The following is a 15,308-nucleotide window of genomic DNA, read 5'->3' as shown; positions in this document are numbered from 1 at the left end:
TTTTTTTTTTTTTTTTTTTTTTTTTTTTTTTAGTTTAAAGTTTATTTATTTTTGAGAGAGAAAAAGAGACAGAACACAAGTAGGAGAGAGACAGAGAGAGAGAGAGGGAGACACAGATTCTGAAGCAGGCTCCAGGCTCTGAGCTGTCAGCACAGAGCCTGACTGAGGGCTCAAACTCATGAACACTGAGATCATGACCTGAGCCAAAGTCAGGCACTTAACTGACTGAGCCACCAGGCGCCCCCAGCTGCCTGTTCTTATAAATAATGTTTGAAGTAGCCACATATTTATTTGTGCATTGTCTATTACTGCTTTCATGCTGTAGTGGCAAAATTGACGTGTAACTGAGACCGCATGGCCCATGAGACCAAAATGTTTACTATCTGGCCATTTAAGAAAAAGGTTTTGCCAACTCCTGGTTTATATGTTATTTCTATTTGGGGGTCTTGTAACCTTATTATACAGAAGGAGATCTTTCTGTGAAGATCTGTATTTCTAGCTAGCTAGATGGCAGAATTTCAAACAATATTTTAAAGTATCTGCCATTGATAATTATTACAGGCACTAAAGTCAAGTCAATAAGAACACAAACTGACCTTCATGCAACAAAACCTGTGAAAATGGATACTAAACCACAACTTTCCATTCCTACTATGCTGCCTCCTGGTGATCAGCATTACTTGTTCAGCCCAAGCAGAGAAATGCCTACTTTTTCAGGTACACTGGAAGGTCACCTAATTCCTATGGCTATTCTTTTAGGTAAGTACCAATAAAATACACAGGGTAAATTTTAAATTCTTATCAGCAGTGGTAGAACTTTCAAAACAGCATGCTAGTCCCCTACCTTGGCATCTGTGTGTTTTATCTGTGGGGGAAGCCTCAGGATATGTCTTATTCTGTATGACAGCTGTCTCTGAAATAATGGGTCCTTGCTACAGTCTCAGTCACAGGAAACATTCCTTCGCTATTCTGTAGTACACTGCTATAGATGAAACAGAGCAAAACAAAAATAAAGAATTCAAACATTTTAAGTGGTTTAGTGTCATGTCTTAGGTTAAGTACTTTAAAGTAAGTTTTATGTACTTTTGAACTATGCTGTCATAAGTAAAAATTGTGTGGCTGTGTCTCCTAAGCCAATAGTTGGTTATTTACCTCTTTGAGGTCTCTCAGACTCATGATTATAAAAATTTAACAAATCATTTTTCCTCCCACACCAGCTCTTCAAATCTGGTTAGCTATTTTTCCCCCTCTTGGTGTCCTTGCTATTCTTTCTTAATTTTGATGAATAAATATGGATATTTTCCAACATAGAGAATTTTTCATTTTTGATATTATGGGTTAATGGCATGTCAACTTGATAACTGTGTCTGTTTAAACACGCCTTCTACTAATGTAGTTGCTAATGCTTGCTGTGTTCTAGTTACAGATGGAAGCACTTAATACATATTTATTTATTTAATATATGCTGTAAAACACATGGTAATGTGCCAGTTTTATAGATGAAGGAAGCAAGGCACAGAGAAATTAAGTAATTTGTCAAAGACCGCATAACTAGAGTGGAGCTGGGATTCACACCCAGTCAATCTGGCTTTATAAAGAGTCTACACTTCTAAAGAATGTACTATACTGTCCCTCTTTACTTTGAAATGTAGGAAATAGATGGAACTTTTGAAGTGACAGCTACATTTCTGACAGCTGTGATAACTACCAAATACTGGGTATATGTGCTATTTACTGGTACTCAACCAGTAGTATTTTATTGTCAGTTTGACTTCTGACCATTGTTGCTCTATGAAGATTTGAGAATGAAAATAACCCAAAATAATGTACTACATTTTACCTTGGCTTTGCCACTTATAAAGAGTTGTGACCTATGGCAAGTTCCATTGTTTCTAAACCTACTTCTTCAACCGTGAAATGTGGATAATATGAACACCTCCTAGGCTTATTTTGAGGGTTAAATTAGAAAGTGTATGTGAAGTGTCTGGTGCATGTGAGTCACTGTTGAAGGGATGCCATGGTGAGTATGTTGATAGTAGTGATAACAGAAGGAGAGGCGATTGCAGATAGCACTTGGTTTTCAGATGAGAATTCATCCATAAGCATCCAGGTTGTGTATTTGTTTTTTCCCTTTATCTCTGAAATAGTTGACTTATCTCTTGCCCAAACTTTTTAGGACAAACCCAAAGTAATAGTGATTCCATGCCACCCACTGGAGCCATTGTAAACAAGCCACATCCTGTAACAGTGACCACTTCTATTCCTCCATCATCTCGAAAAACGGAAACTGGAATAAAGAAACCTAACATTGCAGTTATAGAAATGAAGTCAGAAAAAAAGGATCTTCCTCAGCTTACTGTACAGGTATGCCAGTGTGCACGAATAGACCTTTGAAGGGAAGAGAATTTAGCACTTAAAATCTATTACGCTGCTTAAGAAAACTTTGCTTTCATCATGGATCTTTTGTTCTTTAAAAGTAGGATAATAACGTGATGTCTCCATTCTTGTTCTACATGATTTAAGCTACTGTTCTAAGCTAGTGATTCATATCCAGGTGACATGATGCTATGCCAAAGGGAACAGTTCAAGAGTGCATTATAATTAATTTCAAAAGAATGAATGTGACTTTAAATATATATAAGATTTGAATGAAGAGAAAGGGAATTTTATGTAAAGATTAAATATTCAAGTTGTCAAGTCTTCCTAAGTTAATACATAATCTAAATTAAATTGTAATTTAAGAAAGCCCCACCACAAACCATGAGTTTTATTTTTTGTCTGTTTTTTTAGCTTAAATTTAAGGGTCATTTTGATATTTGATATTATTTATGATTTGATATATTTGATTTGATATTATTTAATTATTTAATGACTTGATACTATGTAATGATTTAAGATTTAAGGATCATTTTGATATTTGAACCTATATAATGAAGTATTTCAGAAATAGCTTTAGTTATTTATAAAAGAGAGGTTCCTGGGTGGCTCAGTCAATTATGTGTCCGACTCTTGAACTTGGCTCAAGTCATGATCTCACAGTTGGTGGGATCTAGCCCTGTGTTAGATGTTGTGCTGACAGTGTGGAACCTGCTTGGGATTCTCTTTCTCCCTCTTTCTCTGCCCCCTCCTGCTTGCTCTCTCTCTCTCTCTCTCTCAAAAAATTAAATAAACTTAAAAAAAATTTTAAATTAAAAAAAATCTAATATGTGGTAAATACTTCATGTATCACTGAGCAATAGGAGTCTTGTAAGTGAAATATTTTTGTTGTAATTAGTTAATAATAAATAGATCAGTTTTAGATTCTAACCTTGTACTGTATGGCACATGAATTCTAAATAGGCAGTAAGTGAATTTTACAGTTATATGACTGTAAAACATAAAAATAGCAGAATTAGAAGGTAATTGCATGGAATTTTTATCAAGGCTAAAGTTAACTCTTGATATGAGAGAAGAAAACCTATATATAATAAAAGAATAGATTTGAGTCTATATAATCTAAAACTGAAGTTCGCATAAAAATTCCTATATAAAAAGGAAAACAACATACAGTTAGAATAGATAAAAGGAAAATGCTAGAAAGGATTAATTTTTATTTTTTTATTAAAAAAATTTTTTTAATGTTTTTTATTTATTTTTTGACAGAGAGAGACAGTGCGAGCAGGGGAGGGTCAGAGAGAAGGGGAGACACAGAATCTGAAGCAGGCTCTAGGCTCTGAGCTGTCAGCACAGAGCCCGACGCGGGGCTCGAACCCACAAACCGTAAGATCATGAACTGAGCTGAAGCCGGATGCTTAACCGACTGAGCCACTCAGGTGCCCTAAGGATTAATTTTTAAATCTAAAAACTTCCTTAAATTAGTAAGAAAGCACCTGGGTGGCTCAGTCGGTTAAGCATCCGACTTCGGCTCAGGAAATGATCTTGTGGTTTGTGAGTTCGGGCCCTGCATTGGGCTCTGTGCTGACAGCTAGCTCAGAGCCTGGAGCCTGTCTCCGGATTCTGTGTCTCCCTCTCTCTCTGACCCTCCCCTGCTCATGCTGTCTCAAAAAGAAATAAAAACATTAAAAAAAAAACAGTTGCAAATCTAGAAATATTCAAAAACACAAATACAGAAGAGGAAATACAATTTATAACTAAGGAAATGGATAATTTAAATCTTTCTACCTATTACCATGATAATGTGAATTAAAATAACAATAATAGTGGCACCGGGGTGGCTTAGTCAGTAAAGCCTCCTGCTTTGGCTCAGGTCATGATCTCATGGTTTGTGGGTCAGAGCTCCACATCGGGCTCTGTGCTGACAGCTCAGAGCCTGGAGCCTGCTTCAGATTCTGTATTTCCCTCTCTCTCTGACCTTCCCCTGTTTGCGCTGTCTCTCTCTGTCTCTCAAAAGTAAATAAAAAACATTAAAAAATTTTTAAAAATAATTTAAAAATAATATATCTTCATTTAAAAACTTAATACTTAAACAATTATATTATTTCATTTGGGCAGAAGTTGGGTAAAACATAATTGATTATATTTTTGATGACATCATTTGATGACATTCTTTTTCTTTTTTATTTTTTTTATAAAAAATTTTTTTAATGTTTTTATTTATTTTTGATACAGAGAGAGACAGAGTATGAGGAGGGAGGGGCAGAGAGAGAAGGAGACACAGAACTGGAAGCAGGCTCCAGGCTCTGAGCTAACTGTCAGCACAGAGCCTGATGCGGGGCTCGAACCCACGAACATGAGATCTGACCTGAGCCGAAGTTGGAGGCTTAACTGACTGAGCCACCCAGGTACCCCAAACCACATCTTCTTGATCCATTCATCAGTTGATGGACATTTAGGCTCTTTCCATGACTCGGCTATTGTAGAAAGTGCTGCTATGAACATTGGGGTACATACATGTACCACTATGCCTCAGCACTCCTGTATCCCTTAGATGAATTCCTAGTAGTGCTATTGCTGGGTCATAAGGGAGTTCTATGGATAGTTTTTTGATGAACCTCCACCCTGTTTTCCAGAGTGGCTGCAACCAGTTTACATTCCCACCAACAGTGTAGGAGGGTGCCCGTCTCTCCACACCCTCGCCAGCATCTATAGTCTCTTGATTTGTTCATTTTAGCCACTCTGACTGGTGTGAGGTGGTATCTCAGTGTGGTTTTGATTTGTATTTCCCTGATGATAAGTGACGCTAAGCATCGTTTCATGTGTCTGTTGGCCATCTGGATGTCCTCGTTGGAGGAGTTTTATTCATGTCTTCTGCTCATCTCTTCACTGGATTGTTTGTTTTTCGGGTGTGGAGTTTGGTGAGTTCCTTATACATTTTGGATACTAGCCCTTTATCCGGTATGTCATTTATAACTATCTTTTCCCATTCCATCCGTTGCCTATTAATTTTACTGATTGTTTCCTTTGCAGTACAGAAGCTTTTTATCTTTATCTTGATAAAGTCCCAATAGTTCATTTTTGCTCTGATTCCCTTGCCTTCGGGGATGTGTCAAGTAAGAAATTGCTGTGGTTGAAGTCAAGGAGATTGTTTCCTGCTTTGTCCACTAGGGTTTTGACGGTTTCCTATCTCACATTCAGGTCCTTCATCCATTTTGAGTTTATTTTTATGTTGGTTTAAGAAAGTGGTCTAGTTTCATTCTTTTGCATGTTGCTGTCCAGTTCTCCCAGCACTGTCTGTTAAAGAGGCTGTCTTTTTCCCATTGGATACTCTTTCCTGCTTTGTCAATGATTAATTGGCCATACATTTGTGGGGCCAGTTCTCGGTTCTATGTTCTTTTCCATATGTGTCTGCTTTTGTGCCAATACCATACAGTCTTGATGATGACAGCTTTGTAGTAGAGGCTAAAGTCTGGGATTGTGATGCCTCCCATTTTGGTTTTCTTCTTCAATATTACTTTAGCTATTCAGGTTTTTTTGTGGTTCCATACGAATTTTAGGATAGTTTGTTTGAGTTGGTGCAATGCTTTTGCAATGTTGACTGGTATTGCATTGAATGTGTAGATTGCTTTCGGTAGTAATGACATTTAAAAAATTTAAAAAAAAATTTTTTTTTTTTTGAGAGAGAGAGAGAGAGACAGGATAAGCAGGGGAGAGTCAGAGAGAGAGGGAGACTTAGAATCTGAAAACAGGCTCCAGGCTCTGAGCTAGGTGTCAGCACAGAGCCTGATGCAGGGCTCGAACTCATGAACCGTGAGATCATGACCTGAGCTGAAGTTGAACACTCAACTTGACTGAGCCACCCAGGTGCCTTGGGTAGTAATGACATTTTTATGATAGTTATTCTTCTGATCCATGAGCATGGAATGTTTTTCCATTTCTTTGTGTCTTCTTTAATTTCCTTCATAAGCTTTCTATAGTTTTCATCATACAGGTCTTTTACATGTTTGGCTAGGTTTATTCCTAGGTATTTTATGTTTTTTTGTACAACTGTGAATGCGATCAGTTTCTTGATTTCTCTTTCTCTTGCTTCATTATTGGTGTATAAAAATGCAACCAATTTCTGTATGTTGATTTTGTACCTTGTGACTGCTGAATTTATGGATCAGTTCTAGTAGCTTCTGGTGGGGTCGGTCAGGTTTTCCACGTAGAGTATCATGTCATCTGCGAAAAGTGAAAGTTTGACTTCATCTTTGCCAATTCTGATGCCTTTTATTTGCTTTTGTTGTCTGACTGCTGATGCTAGGACTTCCAGCACTATGTTAAACAACAGTGGTGAGAGTGGACATCCCTGTCGTGCTCCTGATCTCAGGGGGAAAGCTCTCAGTTTTTCCCCATTGAGATGGTATTAGCTGTGGGCTTTTCATTAATGGCTTTTATGATGTTTAAGTAAGTTCCTTCTATCCCAACTTTCTCTATTAAGAAAGGATGCTGTATTTTGTCAAATGCTTTTTCTGCATTTATCGACAAGATCGTATGGTTTTTATTTTTTCTTTTGTTAATGTGATGTATCACATTGATTTGTGAATATTGAACCAGCTTTGCAGCCCAGGAATGAATCCCACTTAATCATGGTGGATAATTCTTTTTATATGCTGTTGAATTCGATTTGCTAGTATCTTGTTGAGGATTTTTGCATCCCATATTCATCAGGGATATTGGCCTGTAGTTCTCTTTTTTGGCTGGTTCTCTGTCTGGTTTGGGAATCAATGTGATGCTGGCTTCGTAGAATGAGTCCAGAAATTTTCCTTCCATTTCTGTTTTTTGGAATAGCTTGAGACAAATGGGTATTAACTCTGATTTAAATGTCTGGAGGAGTTCCCCATGGAAACCATCTTGCCCAGGGCTTTTATTTGCTGGGAGATTTTTGATAGCTGATTCAATTTATTCACTAATATGACTCTTCAGATTTTCTATCTCTTCCTGTTTGAATTTTGGAAGTGTGTGTGCATTTAGCAATTTGTTGATTTCTTCTAGGTTGTTTAGTTTGTTGGCATATAATTTTTCAAAGTATTCCCTGATAATTTCTTGTATTTCTGGGGATTGGTTTTAATAGATCCATTTTCATACATTATTTTGTCTATCTGGGTATTCACTCTTTTCTTTTTGAGAAGCCTGGCTAGAGCTTTTTCAATTTTGTTAATTTTTTCAAAAAAGCAACTCTTGGTTTCATTGATCTGTTCAACTGTTTTTTTGGATTCTATATTGTTTATTTCTGCCCTGATCTTTATTATTTCTCTTCTGCTGGGTTTGGGGTATCCTTGCTGCTCTGCTTCTAGCTCCTTTAGGTGTATTTGCGCTTTTTCTAGTTTCTTGAAATATGTCTGGATTGCAATGTATTTTCCTTTTAGGACTGCCTTTGTTGCATCCCAAAGAATTTGGTTTGTTGTATTTTCATTTTCATTTGTTTCCATATATGTTAAAATTTCTTCTCTAATTGCCTGGTTGACCCAATCATTCTTTAGTAGGGTGCTCTTTAACCTCCATGGTTTTGGAGGTTTTTCTGAGTTTTTTTCGGTGATTGATTTCAAGTTTCATAGCATTGTGATCTGAAAGTGTGCATGGTACGATCTCACTTCTTTCATGTTTGTTGAGGGCTGCTTTATGACCCAGTATGTGATCTATCTTGGAGAATGTGCAGTGCGCACTCGAGAAGAAAGTGAATTCCATAGCTTCAAGATGTAGAGTTCTAAATATATCTGTGAAGTCCATCTGGTCCAATGTGTCGTTTGGGTCCTTTGTTTATTTAGTGATTTTTTGTAGTTTTGCTTTTTAATGTTTAGTTTTGAAAGAGAGTGAGGGAGAGAAGCACAGAATCTGAAACAGGCTCCAGGCTCCAAGCTGTAAGCAAAGAGCCCCATGTGGGGCTCGAACTCACCATCTGTGAGATCATGACCTGAGCCAAGTCAGATTCTTAACCAGCTGAGCCACCCAGGTGCCCTTGTTTTTGATAATATTAAATAGAACTTGTTTGAATTGCATTTTGGCATTAATTATCAAGAATTTTAAATATTTATGCTCCATGACTCAGGAATTTAATCTAGTATCTGGCTATCTAGCATAATGAAATAATTCAAAGTTTTGGGGGGAAAACCCTGTATGTGTGAAGAATTTTTTTGTGGTGATATGTATAATAGTGGAAATATTAGGAATATCATAAATGTTTACCAACAGAAAAATGGTTAAATAATTAAGGCATGTATATTTGTTGAAATATACAGTTATTTAAAATACTTATGAAACTGAATGGCTCAGTCATTCAAGTGTCCCACTCTTGATTTTAGTCAGGTCATGATCTCACATTTTATGGGTTTTAGCCCTGCAATGGGCTCTATACTGACAGTGTAGATCCTGCTTGGAATTCTCTCTCTCCCTCTCTCTCAGTCCTATTCCAACTTGTGTTTGTACTCTCTCTCTTTCAAAAATAAATAAATAAACTTGAAAAAGTAATAAAATATGAAGTTTCTGTGGAAGCAAGAAAGATGTTTATGACTTAATTACAATGAGAAATCGCAAATGAAATTATTTTAGGATGTCTGGGTGGCTCAGTCGAAGTGTCCGACTTTGGCTCAGGTCATTATCTCATGGTTCATGAGTTTGAGCCCCACAGCGGGCTCTCTGCTGTCAGCACAGACAGATCCTCTGTCTCCCTCTCGGTCTCTGCCCCTCTCCGGCTTGTGCTCTCTCCCTCTATCTCAAAAATACATAAACATTAAAAAAAAAAAAAGGAATGAAACTATTTTAGATTTTAGCCATACTTGAGTGTGTAGTAAAAAGATAGAGGGAAGAGTGAAAAGAATGTAATTTAAGGTAGTAGGATTTTGAGGGTGCCTGGGTAGCTCAGTCAGTTAAACATCTGACTCTTGATTTCAGCCCAGGTCATAATATTACAGTTCATGAGTCCCAGCCCCACGTCAGGCTCTGCCCTGACAGCATGGAGCCTGCTTGGGATTCTCTGCCTCGCTCTCTCTCTGCCTCTCTCCTGTGCTCTCTCTCAAAAATAAGTAAATGTTACAAAATAAAGATAGTAGATTTTGTTTGTTCTTTATTTTCTAGATTTTGTCAAATATGCTTTCATAACTCAAAAAATTTATCCATTGACTTTGCAATAAAAAGTATATGTTGTTGATGTATAGATTAACAAGTATTTGAGTCAAAATGATGAACTGGATGTTATGTTCTGTTTTAGGTTTTACCAAATGTGGATATTGATAGCCTTTCAAATGGTAGTGCTGATACTGACTCATCTCTGCCTAGTCTCCAAGAAGCATGTCCTCCTCTGAAAACCTGGATACAGGTATTCAGAAATGTATCATATGGTTTTGAGTAATGTCTGACTATGGAATTTAACTAGTATTATTCCATGCAAAGTATTCCCTTATAATTATAATCTATTATAATAATTTAGGTTTTAAGGAAAGGATTCAAAATTAATCTGGAATTGCAGATGAACTTGAACAAGAAAGTTGGTTCTAGAACCTTATAAACACTGTGAAAGTAATAATCCTTCGTGTAACTTTTTATAAGTGTAACTTTTGTTGTAAGACTCTCATATGTGAAGAGAGGATTTCTGTCTCTTTGGAGACGAAACTTGATTTAAACAAGGAATTAAATTATAGTTTTCTGAATGTGAATTAATGTGAATTCATAGTAATGTTTGGAGTTCATGATTTGGATGTTACTTTTTCAATATAGTATTGATATGATGCAAAGATTGGCATTTCTCCCTAGTATTTATTTGCTATTGAATAATGAAGTTCTGGGGCACCTGGGTGGCTCAGTCGGTTAAGTGTCCTACTTCGGCTCAGGTCATGATCTAGTGGTTCATAAGTTCGAGCCCTGCGTCTGACTCTGGGCTGACAGGTTGGAGCCTGGAGCCTACTTCAGATTCTGTGTCTCTCTCTCTCTCAGCCCTCCCCTGATCATGGTCTGTCTCTCTGTCTCTCAAAAAATAAATGTTTAAAAAAAATTTTTTTTAATAATGAAGTTCTAAGTTTACTATGCTATGAAATAACTGTAATTTTCCCCAGGTTTCATCTGTTGTAAGCAAATATCATCAAGCATACAATTTTAAGGAGAGGGACTTAAAAGGCTTGAGGACTATCTTGAATTTCATTTATTTAATTAAATCAATTCTAAATAGGATATTAAAATTAAAAAATAGAGCCATACAATGACAAGCGTATGTTACGGGTGGAAAGATGATAAATTATGTATGAATTAAAAAGATATTAAGCACAACAAAATCTTTTCAAAAATATTTTCTTAGAATCCAGAATTTATGAACATAGATGAAGAAGAGGTGAAGTTTCCAGGAACGAACTTTGATGAAGTAATCGATATCATACAGGTAACAAAGCTTAGAAACCATGAGAAATTAGTTTTCTACCAGCATTCTTTTACATAATCGGTTATCTTTTCTTTAAAGACTTTATTTTTTTTAAGAGCAGTTTTAGATTCACAGTAAAAGTGAGAGGAAAGTACAGAGATTTCCTGTATACCTTCTCCGCCTGCACATGTCTAGCCTCCCCTGCTGTTAACATCCCCCACTATTGTGGACCTACGTTGACACATCTTAATCGTACAAAGTCCATACTTTACCCTAGAGTTTACTCTTGATGATATATACCCATGGGTGAGAACAAATGTATCCGTCATTATGGTATCGTACAGAGTATTTTCACTCCCCTAAAATCCTGTGTGTTCCGTCTATTCATTCCTCCCTGACGCCTCCCTGTTCCTTGCTAACCACTGATCTTTTTATTGTCTCCATAGCTTTGCCTTTTCCAGAATGTCATGTACTTATAATCATACAGCATGTAGCCTTTTTAGATTTTCTTCTTTGACTTGGTAATATGCATTTAAGCTTCCTTCATATCTTTTCATGACTTAGTAACTTATTTCTTTTTAGTGCTGAATGATATTCCATTGTTGGTATATGCCACATTTATTTCCCTATTCACTTACTAAAGGACATCTTGGTTGTTTCTAGGTTTTGGCAGTTATGAATAAAGCTGCTGTAAACATCTGTGTGCAGATTTTTGTGTAGACATAAATTTTCAACTCCTTTGGGTAAATATCAAGGAGGATGATTGCTGGATTGTATGATAAAAGTATGTTTAGATTCACGTTTCCCAAAGTGGCTGTACCATTTTCCTTTTCCACCAGCACTTGCATATCCTTGTCAGCATTTGATGTTGTCAGTGTTCTGGATTTTGGCCAGATTTTGTGTAGTGGTATTTCATTGTTGTTTTAACTTGTGTTTCTCCAGTGATATATGATGTGGAACATCTTTTCATATGCTTGTTTGCCATCTGTATATCTTTTTTTGTGAGTGCTATTAAGGTTTTTGGCCTATTTTCAAAATTGTGTTGTTTTCTTACCCTTGGGTTTTAAGAGTTCTTTGTATATATTTTTTTAATTAAAAAGATTTTTGGGGCACCTGGGTGGCTCAGTCGATTAAGCGTCCGGCTTCAGCTCAGGTCATGATCTCACGGTTTGTGGGTTTGAGCCCCGCGTCAGGCTCTGTGCTGACAGCTCAGAGCCTGGAGCCTGCTTCGGATTCTGTATCTCCCTCTCTCTCTGACCCTCCCCTGCTCGCACTGTCTCTCTCTCTCTGTCTCTCAAAAATAAATTAAAAAATAAAAACATAAAGTTTAACACTAATATCATAATTCCTCTTTAAAAAAATTTAAAAAATAAAAAATTTTTTTACTGTTTGTTTATTATTGAGACAGAGAGAAACACAGCATGAGTGGAGGAGGGACAGAGAGAGAGTGAGACACAGAATCTGAAGCAGGCTCCAGGCCCTGAACTGTCAGCATAGAGGCTGACTCAGGGCTCAAACCCACGAACCATGAGATCATGACCTGAGCCAAAGTTGGACGCTCAACCAATTGAGCCACCCTGGCACGCCTCTTTGCATATTTTGAATAAGAGTTCTTTATCAGATTTGTCCTTTGACAAATATTTTCTCCTAGTCTGTGGTTTGTCCTCTAATTCTCTTGATGTTATTTTTCACAGAGCAGAGGTTTTTAATTTGAATTAAGTCCAGCTTATCAATTTTTACTTTCATGGCTCATCTCTTTGGTGGTGTATCTAAAAAGTCATTGCCATACCCATAGTCATATCATTTTTCTCCTATGTTCTCTTCTTGGACTTCTATAGTTTTGTGTTTTATTTAGTCTAGGATCAATTTTGAGTTAATTTTTGTGAAAGCTATAAAGTCTATGTGCAGATTAATTTTTTTTCCTGTAGCTGTCCAGTTGTTCAGTACCCTTTGTTGAAAAGACTATCCTTGCTCCATTGCATTGCCTTCGCTCCTTAGTCAAAGATCAGTTGACTATATTTATGCCGTTCTATTGTTGGGCTCTCTGTTCTGTTCCATGCATCTATTTGTCTGTTCTTTCATCAACACCACACTGTCCTGATTACTATTGTTTTATAGTAAGTCTTAAAGTTGAATAGTGTCAGTCTTCCAACCTCATTCTCCTTCAATATTATGTTATTTTGGTTCTGTTGCCTCCCTATATAAATTTTAGGGTCAATTAGTTGATAACCACACAATAGCTTGTTGAGAATTTTATTGGTATTGCATTGAATCTATAGATCAAGTTGGGAATAACTAACATCCTGACATTATTGAGTCTTCCTATCTAAGAACATAGAATATCTCTTTATTGATTTAGTTATTCTTTGATTTCATTCATTAAAAATTTGCACTTTCCCTCAAATAATTCTTGTATTTGTTTTGTTAGATTTATACCAAAGTATTTCTTTTTGTTTTTGGATGTTTATGTAAATGGTATTTGTTTTTAATTTCAGATTCCACTTGTTCATTGTTGGCATATAGGATAATGATTTACATTTTTATGTTGACCTTGTATCGTGCAAACTTTTTATCATCAATAATTAGTTCCAGGAGTTGTTTTTTTTTCTTTTCAGTTCTAAATAGATTAATCTATATATTAGATTTTTCTACATAGACAATCATGTCCTTTGCAAACAAAGACAGTTTATTTCTCCCTTCCAATACCTTTCATTTCCTTTTATTGACTACTTGTGTTAGCAAGAACTTAGTACAGTGTTGAAACGAATGGTGAGAGGAGACATCTTTGTCTTGTGCCTGATGGTTTGAGTATATTTTGACCATCAATATTATGTTACGGTGCTTTGAGAACCTTCCCTTTACTTTTGAGACAAATATATTTTATTATAAAATTATTAAAATATAATTATTGTATAGTACAATGTTCTCTTCATCTATATCACCTACTGCCTCAAGGAAACATAATGATTATCAGCTGTTTCCCATCTACATCTCCTCTCCTGCTTCCGGTTTTCTTCCTCCATTCCATTTCCTTTGGCTTCCCTCCCTCCAATCTGTCCTTTCTTTATTCTGTTACATTTATCTGTTTGATTTCTGGATTATTGGCAAGGTCACCAGAGAAGACTCTGTATAGCAGGAAGAGTTATAGAAATGATAGAAGGGGTAAAATAGAAGAAGGGGAGAAATAGGAGGAAGTAAACCAGAAAGGATGGGAAAAGATCATGGAACCTGCTTCAGTAATAATATGTCAATAGAATTTAAAGACATTTGTTCGTATTTCTTTCAGAACTTTCAGAACTAAGACCAGTTTTGTTCATCGTTCAATCAAGATCTCAAATAAGAGATCTTGCGGCACCTGGTTGGCTCAATCAGTTAAGCATCTGACTTGAGCTCAGGTCATGATCTCACGGCTGGTGGGTTTGATTCCCATGTTGATATTAAAAAAAATTTTTTTAAAGAATATTAAGAAATTTGCAATGTATTAAAGTTTTTGTTCCCTGGTATGCCTTCTCATGTGAACTCCACATGAGTGTTTCAAAGGCAAGAATCTTATTTATCTTTATATGTCTTATGGCTAGCAATGACATTTAACTATTTCTTACAAGGTGCAAGTGAAAGAAAGTTTTAGAAATAGCAGATGGTTTGGAGTTCAGAGACAAGTGTGCCTGCCCCAGCTCTGCCACTTATTAGTTGTGGGCTTCATTTTCTGATGGGAGGGTATTAATTGAGTTACAATATTTATTTATTTATTTAATTTATTTCTTAATGTTTGTTTATTTTCGGGAGGGGAGAGGGACAGAGAGAAGAGACACAGAATCCGAAGCAGCTCCAGGCTCTGAGCTGTCAGCACAGAGCCCAACACAGGACTCAGACCCAGGAGCTGTTGCCATCATGACCTGAGCCTAAGTCAGACATTTATCCGATTGAGCCACCCAGGCTCTCCTAGTTAGAATTTTTAGAGTCCGAATTTTTCTGAGATTTATATTAAATTATTTACAGGTAAAATGATATCTATGATTTATTTCAAAAAAAATTTTTGTATTGTTTCCACTGTATTTTCTTTTCTTTTTTTTTAATAGTTTATTATCAAATTGGTTTCCATACAACACCCAGTGCTCTTACCCATAAGTGCCCTCCACCATCACCACCACCTCTCCCCCCACCCCCGCCTTCCCCTTGAACTCTCAGTTCATTTTCAGCATTCAATAGTCTCTCAAGTTTTGCATCCCTCTCTCTCCCCAACTCTCTTTCCCTCTTCCCCTCCCCCTGGTCCTCCATTAGGTCTCTCTTGTTCTCCTGTTAGACCTATGAGTGCAAACATATGGTATCTGTCCTTCTCTGCCTGACTTATTTCGCTTAGCATGACACCCTCGAGGTCCATCCACTTTCCTACAAATGGCCAGGTTTCATTCTTTCTCATTGCCATGTAGTACTCCATTGTGTATATATACCACATCTTCTTGATCCACTCATCAGGTGATGGACATTTAGGCTCGTTCCATGTTTTGGCTATTGTTGACATTGCTGCTATGAACATTGGGGTACA

General features: G+C 36.7%; 1 protein-coding gene across 4 annotated transcripts in view; it reads left to right on the top strand.

Moving 5' to 3' along the window:
* The window catches only part of KIAA0586 (KIAA0586 ortholog), a 117,027-nt gene that overhangs the window by 34,371 nt on the left and 67,348 nt on the right, over positions 1-15,308 (top strand). For all 4 annotated transcript variants that reach the window (XM_029951481.1, XM_029951482.1, XM_029951483.1 and 1 more), the window contains exons 16-19: positions 562-759; positions 2,177-2,364; positions 9,623-9,730; positions 10,703-10,783. In XM_029951481.1, the coding sequence (XP_029807341.1) occupies positions 562-759; positions 2,177-2,364; positions 9,623-9,730; positions 10,703-10,783 (575 nt within the window). The remainder of the gene's footprint in view (positions 1-561; positions 760-2,176; positions 2,365-9,622; positions 9,731-10,702; positions 10,784-15,308) is intronic.

Source organism: Suricata suricatta, chromosome 9 (genome assembly GCF_006229205.1).
Source record: "Suricata suricatta isolate VVHF042 chromosome 9, meerkat_22Aug2017_6uvM2_HiC, whole genome shotgun sequence".
NCBI lineage: Eukaryota > Metazoa > Chordata > Mammalia > Carnivora > Herpestidae > Suricata > Suricata suricatta.
This window is presented reverse-complemented; position numbering and strand designations above follow the sequence as displayed.